Source organism: Drosophila serrata, unplaced genomic scaffold, assembly GCF_035046125.1.
Source record: "Drosophila serrata isolate PLE 108 unplaced genomic scaffold, ASM3504612v1 contig_184, whole genome shotgun sequence".
Taxonomy (NCBI): Eukaryota; Metazoa; Arthropoda; class Insecta; order Diptera; family Drosophilidae; genus Drosophila; species Drosophila serrata.
In genome coordinates this window covers 10127610-10144890 of record NW_028257082.1, presented here as the reverse complement: position 1 = coordinate 10144890, position 17281 = coordinate 10127610, and the positions used below count along the sequence as shown (strand labels likewise).

The 17281-nt window shown below is 40.9% G+C and overlaps 4 protein-coding genes across 10 annotated transcripts; 1 reads left to right on the top strand and 3 right to left on the bottom strand.

Annotated features, from left to right (window-relative positions):
• Positions 1–1245: 1245 nt before the first annotated feature.
• LOC110178699 (uncharacterized) lies at positions 1246–7780 on the bottom strand. Of its 7 annotated transcripts, XM_020946097.2 has the most exons (6): positions 6179–7282; positions 4494–4645; positions 4298–4389; positions 2583–3346; positions 2346–2413; positions 1249–2290 (listed from the first exon to the last, which is right to left on the bottom strand). In XM_020946097.2, the coding sequence occupies exons 1-6, from the start codon at positions 6383–6385 to the stop codon at positions 2203–2205; spliced, it is 1371 nt and encodes a 456-aa protein (XP_020801756.2). In that variant the 5' UTR covers positions 6386–7282; the 3' UTR covers positions 1249–2202. The 7 variants fall into 7 exon arrangements, with proteins under 7 accessions (XP_086685242.1, XP_086685243.1, XP_020801756.2 ...); XM_020945940.2 differs by lacking the exons at positions 1249–2290; positions 2346–2413; positions 2583–3346 and adding exons at positions 3384–3774; positions 3938–4110 and having other exon boundaries at positions 6179–7780; XM_086829119.1 differs by lacking the exons at positions 1249–2290; positions 2346–2413; positions 2583–3346; positions 6179–7282 and adding exons at positions 3384–3774; positions 3938–4110; positions 5240–5358.
• A 1125-nt stretch (positions 7781–8905) lies between these two features.
• Positions 8906–9524, bottom strand: LOC110179006 (uncharacterized). The gene has a single exon (XM_020946382.2). It carries the CDS (start codon positions 9425–9427, stop codon positions 8975–8977), a length of 453 nt encoding a protein of 150 aa, XP_020802041.2. The 5' UTR covers positions 9428–9524; the 3' UTR covers positions 8906–8974.
• A 746-nt stretch (positions 9525–10270) lies between these two features.
• On the bottom strand, positions 10271–13738 carry LOC110178601 (uncharacterized). The gene has a single exon (XM_020945824.2). It carries the CDS (start codon positions 11169–11171, stop codon positions 10323–10325), a length of 849 nt encoding a protein of 282 aa, XP_020801483.2. The 5' UTR covers positions 11172–13738; the 3' UTR covers positions 10271–10322.
• An 882-nt stretch (positions 13739–14620) lies between these two features.
• Positions 14621–17205, top strand: LOC110178199 (uncharacterized). The gene is made up of 3 exons (XM_020945275.2): positions 14621–16539; positions 16609–16705; positions 16765–17205. Exons 1-3 carry the CDS (start codon positions 14743–14745, stop codon positions 17142–17144), a joined length of 2274 nt encoding a protein of 757 aa, XP_020800934.2. The 5' UTR covers positions 14621–14742; the 3' UTR covers positions 17145–17205.
• The last annotated feature ends 76 nt before the right edge of the window (positions 17206–17281 follow it).

Sequence of the window (17281 nt, the reverse complement as noted above, 5' to 3'; positions counted from 1 at the left end):
AGTAGGAGCCACAGCAAAATAGCAAAGGCAAATGGCAATGGCAACGACGAAGCAGAACCTAATGCTCATTTAATGAATGCCATTTGAAGTGAGCTCCACAGCACTTGTTCCCCATGGACATGGACGGACGATGGCCAGGTTGAAAGCAAAGCCCAACAGGTGCTTACGGATTCCATTTAGCCGAAAATTTGTTTGTGTGGCAAATTGAAGCCTTATTTGTAATGAATGAGAATGAGAAGTATTTGACTTCAGGGGAAAAACAAAATAGGAGGAAATTATGAAATCCCAGGTAATTTGTGTAAAGCACGCTCGAGTCATTTAAAAACTTTTAACTAGTAAGTATGGGTAAGTTTTATTGAAAATTTGTGTAAATTGTTCCGTACTTTATGAGCTTTCAACTGTAAAATTATAAATTAAAGTTCAGTTGGGCTTAGAAGTAAAATTATTAAGTACCACAAGAGCTATAAAAAAAAAACTACTAAAAGTACCTGAAAAAATATAACAAAAACGACAAAATATGTGTCCAAACTGGGCCCAGGACAAAAGTCAATGCCCACATCAGGCCACATTGCTGTGCTGTCAACATTTGTTGACACTTATTGAGGACTATCCGTTGAGGTCTGGCTCTGGCTTGGCCATTTTCTGTTGCTGGTTTTTAATGATGTCCCTGCAAGTGGCACAATATGTGAGTGGGAGTGAATGTGGCACCCGCCCAGTGATTGTGCTGCAGACACGTGTCCTCACTGTTGGCCCATTGTGCCGCACAATGTTTTATGCATGTAAAGTGTGTGCTATAAGTGGCATTTCCACATTGTACACTATCAGTGTGCACTAGCAGCACTCTCTAACTATCTCTCCCCCTCTCCCCTCTGCAAAAACACTCATAATTCCGTAGATTATTCGCGCCCGAAAGCATAGAGTGAACATGATGCTGTTTAGAGTCCAGGTTGATATCGCGCATACGCCACGTATGCGCCGGGAGTAAACTTTCCCCATCAGCGAGCGAGGCAACAGGCAAATGAGCTGTTTAATTCACCATGTGTTTGTACGACTCGAGGGCTGGCAACCGCCATCGAAAGTGAGTTTTCCAGAAGGGAAAACATTTATGAAAGCCGCTCGAGCGAGATATGAGCCGAGACAACAAGCCACTTATTTCACTTACCGAGCTAATCTTGCATCAAGTAGCTTACATTAAAGGAAAGACGTGCAGAAACTTAACTGAAAGAGTGCAAATTAATCACAGAGTTAGGAAAAAAGTTAATATTTTATTCAATTTAATATATCGGAAAATATTTCCTGTATGAAATTTGGTTAAAACTAAGATGAACTTGAATAATATTGTATTTGAAAACAACCAAAATGGTAAGAAACTTTTAAGCAAATTTAATACATTTAAGTAAGGAACTTATTTTAAGTAAACTTTATTTCTACATGAATTTTGTTGGTTAGTAAGTTAATCCTTTGAACGAGCTTTTCCTTTCGAATTTGATCAAATTTAAAGCAAGAGAAATATGACAGTAATATATGAAAGAGAAACTTGATTGATCATAAAATTAGGTAAAATTGAAAATATTAATAAGAAACAATTATACCAATCAATCAAATTAAAAGAGTACAAAAAGCTATAAAAAATGTGTTTAAGGTTTAAAGAAATGGTTTTCACTATCGTAATGGCCTGTGCTGGTGTATTTTGCGTGACTCGCACATTCTGATGTTAAGTGGATAAGTGCATTACGTTGGCCTTCAACTGAAATTTATGGTGCGGTAGGTCACAAATAATGCATAACCTGGCCAAGTTGCGAGTGCCTTTTGGAGTTGGGGAACTGTTGGCCAAGTTGTTCTACTTTTGGCTTGGGTTTCGTCTTGATTTTGACTCTGGTTACGGGTGGCCGCCTGGCTTTGGCAGTGATTTTTTTGTTTGGCATTCGAGAGTGCACTTTAATTAAAAATTTTACCAAACCCAAAAGGGTGTGTGTGTGTGTGTGTGAATGAGTGTTTGAATAGAGTTTCGCATACACCCTGGTGTGCGGCTTTTAATTGAAGTGCTGCCAGAGTTGAGGCTGCTGTTGTCGCCTGTGTATTTGCATAATGAACTCAATTAAAAGTTGGATACTTCGTCACTCCCAGCCCTCTGAGGTTGGACTTAAGCTACTGGCAGGAACTGTTTAACATGGCTCTCCCCTGACTTTGCCCCTTCGCAGCTTACTCCTTTCTGTCCTTGAGCAGCAGCTGCATTCGCTGTCCCACCAATCCCAGTGGCTTGCGGGGCACAAGATGACACGTGGATTGTCTGGAATTTATAGCGGGTTACATAGGGATTTATTTTCCAGGTTTAATACTCATACTTGTAGATGATTTTTTCACGGTCCGCCCAGGGCCAGGATCGTTCCAGCTTATCCAGTCTAAAGAGCAACTGTTTAGGGGGAATAAAGTGTTTAATATTTAAAGATAAACATTACTTCAAAATGTTGTCTATTATGAAATTAAATTTTGATAAAATCTTGTTAAAAATTCCACAAGAATCAGGTGTGACTGTTGAATTTCTGAGTTAGCAGATTGGAATGCGTGTCGGCAGCCATTACCTTTTGTGTCTGTCCTTCAGCGGAGTCCTGGGATGGGGCCTGCGGAGTGGGCGTGGCAGGGCGCACCTTTGATTGTTCCTCCTGCTGCTCCCGCTTTTTCTCCTGGCCTTGCTTCAGCTCCTGCTCCAGCAGCTCCTTCCTTTGGTGGCCCAGTGTCAGTTCGCCCTCGGCCTCGGCATCGTTAATGCGCACCTTGGGCACATTGCGCAGATTCCAGGTGTAGGTGGTGCTCAAGAAGTCGCTGTCGCTATCCTCATCCTCGGAAGGGAGCGCCTCTGGCAGTTTGATAAAGTATACCGCCTCGCTAGCCTCCTCCAGCTCATCCTCGGTTGCCGTGTCATCGCTTGCCTCATTTGAGGGATAATTGGCTTCCGATGCATAATCCGATTCCGGCGTGACATCCTTCAGCAGCTTTGATTGCTTGACACCTTCAGCAGTAGCTGAATCCTCCTCATCATCCTCATCCTCATCCTCCTCCTCTTCCACCTGCACCAAATCATCCTCATCACTGTCAGTGTCACCTGGCTCTTCTCCATCATCCCTAAGCTCGAAGTCAAGGACATCCTCGTCATATGAGAATTTACGCTGCACATAGGCCTCCTCCGCATCCGCATCCTCATCCGCCTCCGACTCGCTTATCCTGCCAAAGCTTTGCGAGACGGTGGCCAAAGTGGAGGTCAGAATTTTTGGTATTTCAGCTATGGCCGACAGCTTGCGTTGCATCTCTAGCAGGCGCATCTCAATGGAGCTGGCCCGGATCCGTCCTAAAGGGTAATCATTAAGGTTGGGGTATGTGGGGTATTTTCAGGGGATTTGTAATTTATTAAAGCCACAAAACACAGACACAAAATATCTAAAATTATATACATAAATGGGAAAGAGAGAACCCTGCACTGAGCGAAAATATACCCACAAGTCAGAAATTCCGATTGCAAAAGCTAGGAAATTAATAAACTCTCTGAAGGCAAGGGATATTCCTGATTTAAGGATGATATTTTATCTCAGCGCGGTGGTGTTAAGACAACTGCCAGGGGTTAAGCCGGTTCAGCTGGCACTCCCCTCACTTGGCCTTGGAGGCGCTGGGCAGGGCCAGCAGCATATTCTCGATGGTGCTGGTGCGTAGCTCCTGGTTGTCGCCCACCTCAGCGAAGAAACGCCGGATGTTCCGCACGATGCGATGGTGGGGCAGCTCCTGGACACGCACGAAGGAGTTACACGGGGATCGAGGACAGGCAGCGGAAGGTGGAGACCAGTGACCGGATACGGAAGACCGGAAAAAACAACAGGGGGAAAAAAGGAATGGGTTAGTTTCGATGGCGTGTTGTTGTTGGCATGCAATCGTGTGGATGCTTCACCTGCTCCTCCTCGTCCGAGGACTCATCCTCGCTAAGCTCAATGACCACCTCGTTGCCCTCGTCGTCCAGCTGGGTTTTGGTTTTCTTTTTCTTGGGCTTCGGCGGCTCCGGGGGGTCTTGCCACATTATCGGATGCCAACAACGCGAGCCAAGCAGGGGGGTTGGGTGGAAGTCTACAAAGAGATACAAAGCCAAGTGAGTATCAAGGGGCACAGCTTTCGAACTTAAATAAGACGGATTTCCCTTTGCTGTGTATTATGTTTATATTAATTTCTTAATATATTTTCTTTTCTGGTTAAAATGGGGTTGACGTTTTGACGGCAACAAAGTATGTCCAAGTAACTAGGCTAAACTACTTACCACTTGGCGGCGGCAAAGGCTTGGGAATCCGCATTACAATCGACTTCTCCTCGCCGGCCTCGAACTGGCCCATGGGATCATCCTCCTCCATGCTGTTCTCGGAGGTTGGAAAGGAGACAGTGGTTTACTCATTACATAAGTTAAACGTTGGCCCAAAGAGAGAGAGCCATGGGGAAGAGGATCTGGGGCAACCTACTTGCGCAGCAGGAAATGTATCTTCTTGGGCGTTGCGTTGATTTTCTCGTGGGCCTGGGACAGTGTCAGCTGCGTGGCGTCCTCCTCGTTTATCTCGAGTATGATGTCGCCCAGGCGAATGCCCGCTTTGTCGGCCAGACCGTCGGGGGTCACCTGCAAGTCCAAAAAGGATGAAATCGAGAGCGAGACTGCCGAGGCCCCCTTTCGGGTCCTTTCACTTTCCGCGGATCGGGCAGAAACCGCACGTCGCGAGATTCGAGGCGCAATTGAATGGGCTTTTGCGTACTTTTGAGTTTGGGTTCGGAAAATATCGCGTATACGCGATGCGTGGACGGACGACAGATACAGATGACATCTATACGAGATGGGCTAACTGAGACAGCTGCTCCCGAAAAGAAACCCCCAGAAATAATGAAAAACAATAAAAATTTAAAGCAAAACATACACTCGAGGCGGCATTTGCGAAGGCGCCAAAATCGAAGTGATAAATACCCTGGAAAGTAAACTATAAAGGGATGTAAAAACTAATCCAGATTATAATCAAGGGAAGTATTGTATTGTATTTATAAAAGATAATTAATAATAGGAATGTAATTAAACAAAGGAAATATAGTTAAAAGGGAAACTTTACCTCAATAAAAAATATATTGAAGCAGCATTTACATAAAAGTTAGTTTACTTATTATTTTAATTTAATATCCAAAATATTTCCATTATATTTTCTATAACAAACCGAGCTCATCATACCTTACAGACACTTGCCCTCAATAAGAATTAAATTCAAAAATAAAACAAACAAAGCAGTTTTTTTTTAGACAAAACGAGAGACGTCAAAAGTAAAATGTTTCTCAAAAGCCGAAAGCAATACTAATAGTTGTGTGTGCCTTATGGGAAAACACTTTACCTACATATATAAAACAGTGCTCGTCAGGGAAATAGGTTGAAAATATATTTATTAAAATATTGAAATATTAAATCAAGATTACCCTACAGGAAATTCTCATATATATTTATACATTTTGTATAAAGTGGGATATATTTCACAATACTTTCAAGTGAATCTTTTGAAATCCAAGCCATATTTCAATGACTCTCATGGTAGGCATTATTTATACATATATGAAAAAAAAGAAGTAGAACTCGACTAACCCAAATATTGTACATTCACTCGAAACTCAAGTGAGCCAAAAGAGATACAAACAAGGCAGAACGGAAGACGGGGTGCGGCAGGTGCAGATGCCAAAAACAATATAATGTTCAGTTCTATATGGCGGCAGACAATTTGCATTCGATGTGACTTCGTCATAGCATAATTGGAATTCAAATTTGACTTCAGATTGCTTGTCGTTCTGGCCCACGACCAAAAATCAAAATAACAAACAACAAAAAATGGAAACAATGACGGAACGGCAATTGCAGCTGTCTAAGAGCTACAGTGAAAACTGGCTAAAAGAATTTCCGATTGCCAATAGACATAGCTCAGCATGTTCTCAGCAATATTTTATAGTCAGCAGTAGTATCACAGTACCTCTCTTCTTGTTTATTATTCATTATTATTATTGATTGATGTTCTTTATAACCCAATGTTGAAAGGGAACACAGACTGTATCCCAAATATTGCTTCAATTTAACCAGCTGCCATCGTTCCCAGGAGGAACCTAGAGAAGTTGGAGGAGGACAACTCACCTGGAAGACTGTTAGCGGCATATGGAACTCGGCACCGCCGGTGATGAGGAAACCCCATCTGGTATCATCCTTGGAGGCATACGCATCCGAGTCAACGTCGAAGGCGGGAAAGCCATCGGTGTCACCGATGCCGCAGGATACCTTGATAACGGGCGCCCTCTTCCGCGTCTCCGGCACCGACCAGACCAATCCCAATGGCTCCGGCATCGCTTTTTTGTTTACTCTTCGAAGAAGAGACGCCGGATCTCTCTTCCTAGCCGCTGGTTTTATTTATAAATTCGCACTCGCGCCGGTGGCACTCTTTTGCTTCCTCCGTTTGTTCACTTTTCCTATTTTCCGCTTTTCTATTTTCTCAGCCTCACTCTCTTTGCCTGCGGAACTTTTGGTTGCTCTTTTTCCCAGTAGTTGTTGTTTGCCTGCCCGCCTGTCAAAATTTCGCCCGTGCAAAAATATTATTTGTATTTTGCCGGCTTTTCAGCAGCAATCTGAATAGAGCTTTGCTTTTCCACTTTTCACTTTTGTTGACTGAAACTTCGACTCAGCGGCAGAATCTTGTTCAATTTTGTGGCTTATATAATCACCAGAATTATATAATCATTAAATCTTGAACTGCAAGTGCGTGAAAGTGCAATGGAAACTCCAAAAATGTGAAAGACTCAAGACCACAGATATTTTGATCACTTTGAGGGCTAATTATGGAAAGTGTATTTAACACTTTTTGGCCTTTGGCTGTTCGGTTGCTTATTTTTTGTGTGCTCTTTTTTGGCTTCTTTTCGTTTTCACTTCCACACGACTGCACTCGACTTGGGCAACTGAAATAATTTTCGAGAAGTTTTCCTTTGTGGCTGCAACTATTCCATTTTCCTCTCAGTCTCTCTTGCCGTCTCCTCTTTTTTGCATGTTTTTTCCTTTTTTTAGATAATGTTCCACCGCGAAATTGTTGCATTTATTTTGCTGTTTTTTTTTTAACGTTTTTCTTTGGGTTTGTTTGAGAGTTTTTCATGGTGTTAGTTAAAAGCTGAAATTCTGTTATCGTGTTTTTTTATTATCGTCAGTTCTTTGTGCAAGCCATTTGTTTTATTTTAATGCTAAATCAATAAAGATCTAAGAGACGGAGAAATTAAAGAATAAGTTTGATTTGTCATTAGCCTAACTAACAATTTAAAGTTTAAAAACTCATAACTAAGCCAAACTGCTTTAGTTTCAAATTGTTTTTTTTATTATTTTTTCTTATGTTTATAAATCTGCATTCTAAATTAAACATCTTAAAAAATTCAATTTTTTGTCAAATTTTGACAATTGTAACTATGTAACCCCTTCTGATAAAGATTAAATATGACTTATGGGGTCCGAAATGACTCCTTCAGTGCGTTTTTAAACTTCTGTCTAAAATTATAATAATAAAATGTTTTTCACTGTTCTTTGCAAATAGTGCCACGGTAAAAAAAATTTGGTTTTGACACAGGTTTGGGAATTTATTTCAGTTTTAAATTCAAAGCAGTTAAAATAAGCTCATCAGGTTAATCCATACAGCTGGTCAGCTAAAGGCATACATGGCGTATACTTAACGTGAAAACCCTTAAATTAAGTATACGCCGTGTGTGTCTGGACAATGTAACCCTTAATAAAATTTTAAAATTTTTGGAAAAAAATATTTTTCTCAGACATAACTAGATCGGCATATGATGCTGATCAAGAATATATATAGTTTATAGGGTCGGAAATGACTCCTTCCCTGTGTAACAAACTTCTGACTGAAATAATAATAACAAGGTATAAAAATCTATATAAATCGATAAAGTAAGCAATGGGAATTGTAGTTGAAATGAAACAGCTGTTGCTTTATTTTATTTCCTTATTAAAGCATTCGTGATTGGCCGCACACAGGTGCCCTGACATATCAAACTATCAGGTATTAAAGCCACGTAAACAACTTGAACGTGCCAAGCTCACAAGCAAAGTATTCCGCTTGTCAAGTAAACAACAATGGAAACTCAGAATTTCATATGCGAGAGAAAGAAAATTTCAAGAGAAAGGCCCCAAAAACCAGTCACACACACACACACCTGATGGGAAAAATTCGATTAGCACGGGGAATACTGCATGCATACTGACACAACCATACATACATACATATATACAGATGTTCAAGAAATAGTTCACACAAAATTTGTTGTTTGGCCACAAAGGGGTGGGCCCAAAAACGTGCCTTATCAGCCACAACAGCAACAACAATAAAAGCTGACAGCCAGGAGACAGACATAAGGGATGCCGCCAGCAAAAAATTTGCCAGCAAAGTTTTCAATATCCCAAAAAACGTCAGAACAAGTGCAAAATGCAGATGGCACAAGTCAAAACACAGGCTACACAAAAAGACAACAAGTTATGCGTTTATGCCTAGGTTGTTTTACTTTAAAAATTATTTTTCAAATATAAATTTATAGAAATTTAATATTTACTCCTATTTCAGCAATCAATTTCATGAAATACACTGCATTTATTTAACTAATATTACGTCTTTTTCAAAATCTGAAATATATATGGTAATGAAATAAAGTTCATGAAATATTTACGGCATAAACTAAAATCAAACTGACACATCTTCGGTCTGAGTTTGGCGACATTGACGCCGCCGTCTTGATAAGGATGGTATTAGCGATAAGGCCACAGATGACAAATGGATCAGGGCTGAGGAAAGGGAAGGTAAAATGAATTTCAAAGGTAATATCAGCTTGGGAATTCTACAGACTTTATTTAAATTCATAAGGTTACACCTCATTTCATGGCTTTTTAAAATCATCTCCTCCTTTGCGTGTGTCTGTCCTTTAACTGAGCACAAATCGCATACATATCTTCTATTTCGATTTTAACACTTATTAAAGGGTTCTCCTCCAGATCCTTAAAGTCCTTTTTGGGGCAAATGGTGGCAAGAAGTTCTAAATTCCTATACTTTTCCTGTTCTACGGATCTTCGTCTCCTAGCGTTGATCTGTTCTCCGGATTCGTTTTCGGAGTGGTTCCCTTCTTCGAATGAGAGCAAATCACTGGAATTGGCATCCGTATCGTAAGACTCATCCTTTTGCTCCTCCGAGTAGCTGTCTGGGGGCTTGAGATCTTCGGCGCTATCCACCTTCAGGACGCTTTCCGCACTCAACTCTGGCTGCCAGTTCTCCTCCTGACTTGCTGGTATAGCAGATGCCGCACTCAGTACGAGGACTGAAATCAGCAGCAACAACACCGATCGATGCATTTTATATATTTATATTTTATATTATATAAAGTAATGGCTCCTTCTTTCACACAACCGTTGGCGACAGTTTAATTTTTCATACTGACTTCGACATTTGACAAAGGTTGCCCAAGAAACCTCTTCACATTTACTATCGCACGTCGGCGATTATGTGATTATTGACTCAAATGCTATTAAAGCAAAGCATCCATCTACCATGACGAGACAGATAACAAATGAAAAAAATAAATAAAATAAAACAATAAATATATTGCACATAAATTGAACGAAATTGCTGTAACATTTAATTTGAATTATAAAAGCAGCTCAATAAGTAAATCAGCAAAATATTTTTGATTTAAGATTTCATTTTCTTGGAAATAACATGATTACATTTTTAATGCAATTACGGATTATTCCGAATGCCATTATAAGAAATTAACCTAAGAAAAGTGGAAATACTCGTGTTTTTTTTTTAGTGTTTTTAATTTAAGTTATAGATATCAGTAATACCGGTACATTAACCCATCATTGATATGACATTGACAAGTCTGTCTTGGTAAGAATGGTATGACTGATAAAGCGCATTACCGTCTGCATTTCAGTTAAAAAAAGTAAAGTAAAAAGGGCAAACCGAACACTAAACCTCAAGTGCTACGAATAAGGCATTCTATAGTAAACTTTTACTAAGGGTAACTTTCTCCCTTTACAATGCCCACAAAAAATAAATAAGTAAATGTGATTATGCAAATTCAATCAAATTGGGATGAGGCAATTCGAACTTAAGCCCTGATCATATATATTTATAACCAATGCTTGAGTTATTCCCAACTCCTGAGCAATATAGAAGACAAAGACAGAACATCATATTAACTTTATGTTTATTTTATTCTCAGTTTTAAAGATTCCCGACTAATCATTCCGCATAGGTCGCCTCGTTGGCCTCCTTTGAGCTGACCTCCATGACCTCACAGCCCTGAGCATAGTCCTCGATGCTGCCATTATCCTTAACATCCGCCACAGCTCGTGCCATCTCCTCGTCCAGCTCCTTCTCCGCCTGAGCATCCAGTTCCAGTTCCCCACTGGCTTTTTCCAGCCCTTGCTGATCCTGACCGCTGACCTGACGCCTGCGACGCACTGTTATATGAGATTCGTCTGCGTTTCCCTTCTTATTGAGTAGCAAGTCTCGCAGCCATGACGTACACAAATCGAAGGTTTCCAAATTCATTTCAAAGGACTCATTAGGTTCCTCTCCTTTCGATAGCCAACCACAAGATTCACTAGGAGAAATAGACCGCCGTCTCCTGGCTGTGGCTTGAGTAGTAGATTTGTGTTCTTCAGATGAAGATTCCCCTGAATTGTTCGGCTTGTCCTTGTCTTTGTGCTCCTCGGAGGAACTGCTCGGATCTTTGGCTGCCCTCTTTTCCATTGTTTGCCGACGTCTCCTTGCAGCGGCCTCAGTGCTGGTTTCCTCTTCGGCATGATCTGTTGTGGTTTTCTGCTCCTCGGATGATGATCCGGAACTATTCGCTTTGTCCTTAGCCTTCTCCTTGTGCTCCTCGGAGGAGCCACTCGAGTCCTTGGCACCGCGCTTGTGTATGGAGTTTTCATGACTAAAGTCTAGAAGCTCTTCTGACTCCCAGACATCCTCCAGGAGCAGATCCAGCCAGGACTTTTCGGCGGATTCCTCCAAGCTCAACGGTAGACCAACTGCCGCGCTCAGCAGGAGGGCAGACATCAGCAGCAGCAACAGGGATCGATGCATGGCTGCTATCCTTTTTTTATTATATATATCTATCTATTGTGTATTTCCGATCCTCTAGGCACTCCTGGGCGCGTAGACTGACTTTTTCGAACTGAATGTGAGCGGCGGCAAGGGTTTCCCACGAAACCTCAATAAATTTATTATCACCCCGTGATTATGAACTCAAATGCAATTAAAAGCGGCTTAGCAGCATGCATATATTTCATGCATATTGCACCCAAAACACTGCCGCTTCCCATACTGCGCAATTTGCGAGTTTGTGCCAATTGCGATTATAGTCTTTCGGAACTCTCGGACTCGCGGACTTGCCTTGCATAATTCATGACAACAAATTGAGATGCCAAACGATGCTCCGCGATGCTCCCAGTTCAAATCCAACGAAATCGCCAGCGATAAGCCCCGCAAACTGAGTCGCGGATCACAAGAGATCAACCCGACGCGCAATTTGTAATTATCGACGCTTTCCAACAATAATAAATACAACAAACAATATGTAAATAAGTAAATAAGCCTGTCCACTTCAAGAAATTAAGTATTCGTTTTTACTTTATAATTTGGCAAATTGGTAAAGAGAAAACTTAAATCCTTACCTAATAAATTTATAATAATAATTTGCTCTGAAAAATAATCTTAAGTTGCATATATTTTAACGAAAAAGACTTATTCACCAGTAAAATATATTGAAATAACACATGTTGGCTTACTTTTATATTTATCCAGAGAAAGCTCTAGTAATTATTTTAATATATTCTTGTATATGTTTTTGTCCCGTCGTAATTTCAAAACATATATTTTCTAAGACGCTTGAACTTTCCTCTAGCTTTTCTCTTTATTTTCTATTTCAATTTTTAAATTTCCTAGAAATATTTTGCATCGTTTTTTTGGTGTCGCATTTCTAGCATTCTTATCAGCAATAAACAACCTTTTTAATACGTAAACAATGAGTCATTAAATGCTTGTTTTCAGCTAATTAATAAATAATTATTTGTATTTAGTACACTAACGTATAAATTTAAATTTACAGATAATACAAGATATGGGCCAGATTTCCTAAAAACATACAGTAATGTATTTAGTGTGAAATACTTATAAAAAATCTACATAGGTCACAGGACCAGTCATATGAATATCAGTTATTCCAGCAGTACAAAAATAATTAGTATTTTAGAAAACATATGTGCTTAAATGAAAGTAGTAGAAAGTAAAAGTGTGACCACTGATTTACTTAAGTTTCTCCCAGTGCACAGCACTGGAACACTCGTAAATTACAATTTCGCCGGTTGGAACGTGCTGGCGTAATTGAAGCGTGCCGAGAAGATTCAAGTTCAAGAGCTCTTCTAAGTATCCGCTGGATAGCGAGATACTGAGATACTGAGCCGGCTGAGCCGTAAAGGCCACTTAATGCAAGGCGGCGTCATCCTTGAAGGCAAACAAACGGGAAAAAAAGGATTCTCGGAAAGTTCCGGCCGGCATGATAAATAGCCAGGGTTTGGGCCAAGTTTCAGCCATAGACGTGAGCGGACTGGGAAATTGGCCCAAAAACGAAGGCCTCATGTGAAAGCCAGACCAACCCCATGACGAATGTCCAGGGGCAATTATTTCGTCGCCAGTGTTTACCTGGCTATTAAAAGCCCATCATTCCAGAAGCTTGACTATTATTCACCTGAAGCCAACATTAAAGAGGGGCGTGCTTAAGTGGAATCGAAAACAAATTTATTTAACAGCCATCAAAGGGGATTGGCCCTCTCTACGACTGTCATAATGTCGTAAAAAAAGTTCCCTGGCAGATCCGGCTTATTGAATATGATTCCCAGATGTCCTCCTTACAAACATCAAAGGCAATAGGGAGCCGGGGAACCGGGAGCCTGGGAGCCAAGGATAACGTCGCAGACTCATGCATAATTTAAAGCAATTTGGCATTTTGCTGAATCAATTTCCACGGCAAGACAATCAAACGGAAAGTATTAAGACCTGAAATCCATTCCAAGTGCTGCAGTGCTTTCTATGCAAATTACACTCTCCAGCACTGCACCACTTTTTATGTAAATCTGGCCGCCACCTGGTGTGTTGGCCAAGAAAATAAAAAAACCATAACTGCCGGGATGAGGTGAATTAAAGCGCGATGTATATGGCCGACATTTTGTCATATTTATTAAAAATTTATCAATGTCATAAAGTTTACCACACAAGCGCAAACCACCAGAAGCGCACAGTGGCCAGCGATCAATCATTTTTAAAGCTCTCTCTAAAGATTTACTTAGGACTCCAAATTGGACCGCAGGTGGTAATAAAACAAAAAAAAAAAGTAAAACAAAAAGGTAAATGGAGCAGGATTAAATTAGGAAGAACTTTTTAGGAGAACTGGAATTGAAAGACAGACTTTAAGGAGTTAAAATGGCACAATAAAATGTGGAGTCTTTCACCTTTCACCTAGTTAATCTTTTAATTTAATATAAATATACTTTAATATTTTATTTATAATTAAAAATATGTCTCTGAACAGTAAGTATCTCGACCAGTAAGTATGTATGATCAGTTACTAACTTTGAACACTAATAAACAATGACTTGCAACTTTTGTAACAGAACTTTTCTGAGACTTGGCCGGCAGAAGTCACTTCGTTCTGGGGATGTTAGAACCAGTTGGGAATCATATGCACTCATGTGCGAGATTTGTTTTGGAACAAATTTAAGAGCAAGCTATTTGAATGAAACTATACAGTTCTCATTCTATATAATTTTACTAGTATATAAGTCAGAACATGTCAAATCGGTGGACTATATATATATATGAATAAAGCTGCCATAGGAATTATCGGAAAATTACACAAAAAAAATAAAGTTAAAATAACTTTTCCAGTTTTAACAGATTTTCATCAAATTGATAACTAGCCATAATATATTAATCTATAATTTTGTGTAAAATTTTATGAAATTCGGACTACAATAACAAACGATCGTGAAAGCAGGCATTACTTTATTGTTTTTTTTTTTTTAATATAAATATATATAATTTATATTGTTATAATTCCTAGTGGTCGAATTTTAATCTGCAAGGGTTTACAAACCCTTATTTTCATTCCTTGTTCACCTTTAAAAACGTTTAAAAAGGGTGAAATATACAAATTCAAGGGCCTTTAAATAGGTATTCTTATATACTAATTTTTTGGGCAAATCAAAGCGTTTGAAATTTTGAAACTAGGCCAAAAATGCTTTAATTTCAATGCAGAAAATTTTTCTGTTCTTTTGTTTATTAGATTAACAAATCTGCATCCTAAGTTTGGAATTATAATGCCCTGCAAGAGTATGGAAATCTTAGATACTCTTAAAAGTAAAAGCCTAAAAGTATACCAAATAAATATCTGTGAAATAATACTTAAACTAGTTCTGAACATATCTTTCTTTTACTTTCTAAACTATTATGAAATACAAACTATTATGATTATTGAGTTATTTGTCACAACCACATACAAACTCAAACACACACAACACCGGCAGGTACATTAAACACTAAATAAAACGAAAAAAAAAAATATATAATTACACAGTTAACACAGACACTTACACATACAATGGCCCAAGACCCCGAGTCCACCACGGAAGCACTGCAGGTCCTGGAGACCACTGAGGCAACTGCTGAGCAGGCGGAGGTTGCAATTGCCCCCGTGGTCTTGCCTCCTGAGCCAACGACAGAAGCCACAGCGGAGGTTCCCCAGTTGAAGGAGAAGATCTCCTCCCATCTGACGTTGACGGAGGACCATCAGAAGGTGGCTGCCCATGATGACGAGCACGTTGCTCAGAAGGAAACAGGATCAGCAACCGAGTTGGAGCCGGAGGCGGAAAGCCTGGACAAAGAACACTCTAAAAGTACACTTTCCCACAAAGATCATGAGCATTTAGGGGAAGAGAAGGGCGATCCCAAAGGTCTAGTGAAAGATGCAGGGGAAGGTGATATCCTATCGGAAGAAGCCCAGAAGATGAAATTGAAACGAGAACGAAAGGAGAGCCGCAAGGAAGCGATGAACAAACGCTACACCTTTGGATTATCCACTGAGAGGTTCTCGGAGAAGGTTAATAAGGAGGTGGCCCAAGAGGTGGTGGAGGAGGAAGACCAAGAGGAGGAGGAAGGAAGGAAGGAAGAAGATAAAGTACAGTCCATTGTCTCTATTATGGAAAACTTTGATGCTGACGGCGACGAGGGAGAAGCCAGGTTGAAGTCCAAGTTTAAGGGACTCCAAATGGAGGGTATTTTCGGGGCCTTCCGCGAGGATGACGACAACGGTGGCAACGATATCTTCTACAAGGATCCCAGATACGATAACTCTGAAACTGTCAGCCTCGCATCCATCAAATCGGCTAGATCAACCAGATCCCTCGTGCCGGACACTATCCAGATGAAGGCAGATTTCCTGCGCAACTTTGAAGTGCCCAGCCTGTCGGACATATCGGAGGAGCACGAGCCCGAACCCACGCCAAAACTAATGAAAGACACTTCATTCGATGCTTTGACAGAGGATACGGGCTACTATGCAGATGCTTTGGGTGAAGATCAGCTTTCAAGCCATACATCCTCAGAAGGGTCATCAATTTTCGGATATGAGGATCAGGATGACGCGATGGCAGTTGCCAGCCCAAAAGATGGCTCTTCCGAGATCTCCGACTTGCCCGATATAATTAGCATTACGGATGAAAGCCCTAAAAAGATACAGATAACCTTTCAAGAACTTACGAATTCCTTTCAGGAGATTGTAATTTGTGAACAAGATGATGAAGAGCAAATCTCTAAAAGGGAATTTGGGGTGGACACGATAGTTCAGGATTTCGTGGAAGATCTTCTGCTGAAGATAGTCACAAATTTTGAAAGCCAAAAAATGGATGCCAAACTGCGCTTAAAGTTGGACAAGAGAAAGCTTTTGACCGAGTTAAGGGCCATCACCGACGCTTACATCTTTGAGAAGTACACCAACGAAATGCTAAGCACCCGGCTCGTAGAATACTACAAGCGTGTCCGTAACAGCCGCGTCTTCGCACACCTGAACGAGGACAAGGAGCAGCAGTACCTCGAACGCTACAACCAGGCCCTGGCCAAGGTTGACCACATAAAGCTGCGCTTGGATAAGATGAAATATAACTACGCTGCACAGATTCAAGAGCTGAACCTGAAACTTGATTCGGCCCACAACTTTGTCTCCTTCACAGAGTTGAAACTGCAGGCCAAAATGCACAAGTATCTCGTACGGCCGGACTCTGAGTTCCTTAAGCGATACGTCGACTGGGCTCTGCGACAAATGACTGCGAAACGGAACGAGATCGGTGACATGCGTTTAGGCCTTATCACCAAAAGTAACACCTTGGGTCACCTTCAGGCGGTAAGAAAGCGTTTTCTATTCTTAAATTCTCTTGACCAAAACCGATCTTTCTATCTTTCGTGAACATAGAAACTCCAAGAGCTGGAAAATCTCAGCAGCACTGTAAGCATCCAGGACTTTATAATCATTCAAAACGATGTGATTAGCCTGGAGAAGAAAGTTGAAGGTGAGCACCTGCCGAGACTTTAATTTCACCGTGGATTTAATTAAGCTTTACCTGTACAGAGCGCAATTTGGATCTGAACAGGATGCGTACTCAGTACCTCACGGAGGTTCACCTTACCCATCACAATAGGGAGAAGGCTCTTGCTCTCAGCGACAAGCTCAGGCACATGAAGATCACGCTGGCCAACGCCATCCAAACGCAGCGGTCTCTGCGTGGCAATCTCTACGACCTCAAACTGGACCGCACAAAGATCCGGGAGAAGCGTAAGGAGTTGACCTTCCAGGGTGGCATCCTGGCGATGCCGTCGCTGATGTACGAGTATGACAACACCGTTGCCCAGATAAAGGAGAGTCAGCAGCGGGTACTGAACCTAAGGGAAAATGCGAAGGCGCTAACTCGCCGTATTTCACTTGCCGAAACGTCAGCAAGGAGTATGTAGAAATTTGTGCTCATTAATCCAATCCAATCCAATCAATAAACACAAAGGAAATGCATAACAACATCAAGTTTATTATGCAAAGAGTCCGGCCTTAAGGACACTTTAAAGAGGACTGCTGCTGAAGGGAAAACTGCAGT

Coding starts and splice junctions, on each gene's coding strand:
- LOC110178699 (XM_020946097.2), bottom strand. CDS start 6,385: ATGCCGGAGCCATTGGGATTGGTCTGGTCGGTGCCGGAGACGCGGAAG. Junction 4,390..4,493: donor ATACATTTCCTGCTGCGCAA/GTAGGTTGCCCC, acceptor CTCCGAGAACAG/CATGGAGGAGGATGATCCCA. Junction 3,347..4,297: donor GCCTTTGCCGCCGCCAAGTG/GTAAGTAGTTTA, acceptor ATTACCCTTTAG/GACGGATCCGGGCCAGCTCC.
- LOC110179006 (XM_020946382.2), bottom strand. CDS start 9,427: ATGCATCGATCGGTGTTGTTGCTGCTGATTTCAGTCCTCGTACTGAGT.
- LOC110178601 (XM_020945824.2), bottom strand. CDS start 11,171: ATGCATCGATCCCTGTTGCTGCTGCTGATGTCTGCCCTCCTGCTGAGC.
- LOC110178199 (XM_020945275.2), top strand. CDS start 14,743: ATGGCCCAAGACCCCGAGTCCACCACGGAAGCACTGCAGGTCCTGGAG. Junction 16,540..16,608: donor CCTTGGGTCACCTTCAGGCG/GTAAGAAAGCGT, acceptor TCGTGAACATAG/AAACTCCAAGAGCTGGAAAA. Junction 16,706..16,764: donor CCTGGAGAAGAAAGTTGAAG/GTGAGCACCTGC, acceptor TTACCTGTACAG/AGCGCAATTTGGATCTGAAC.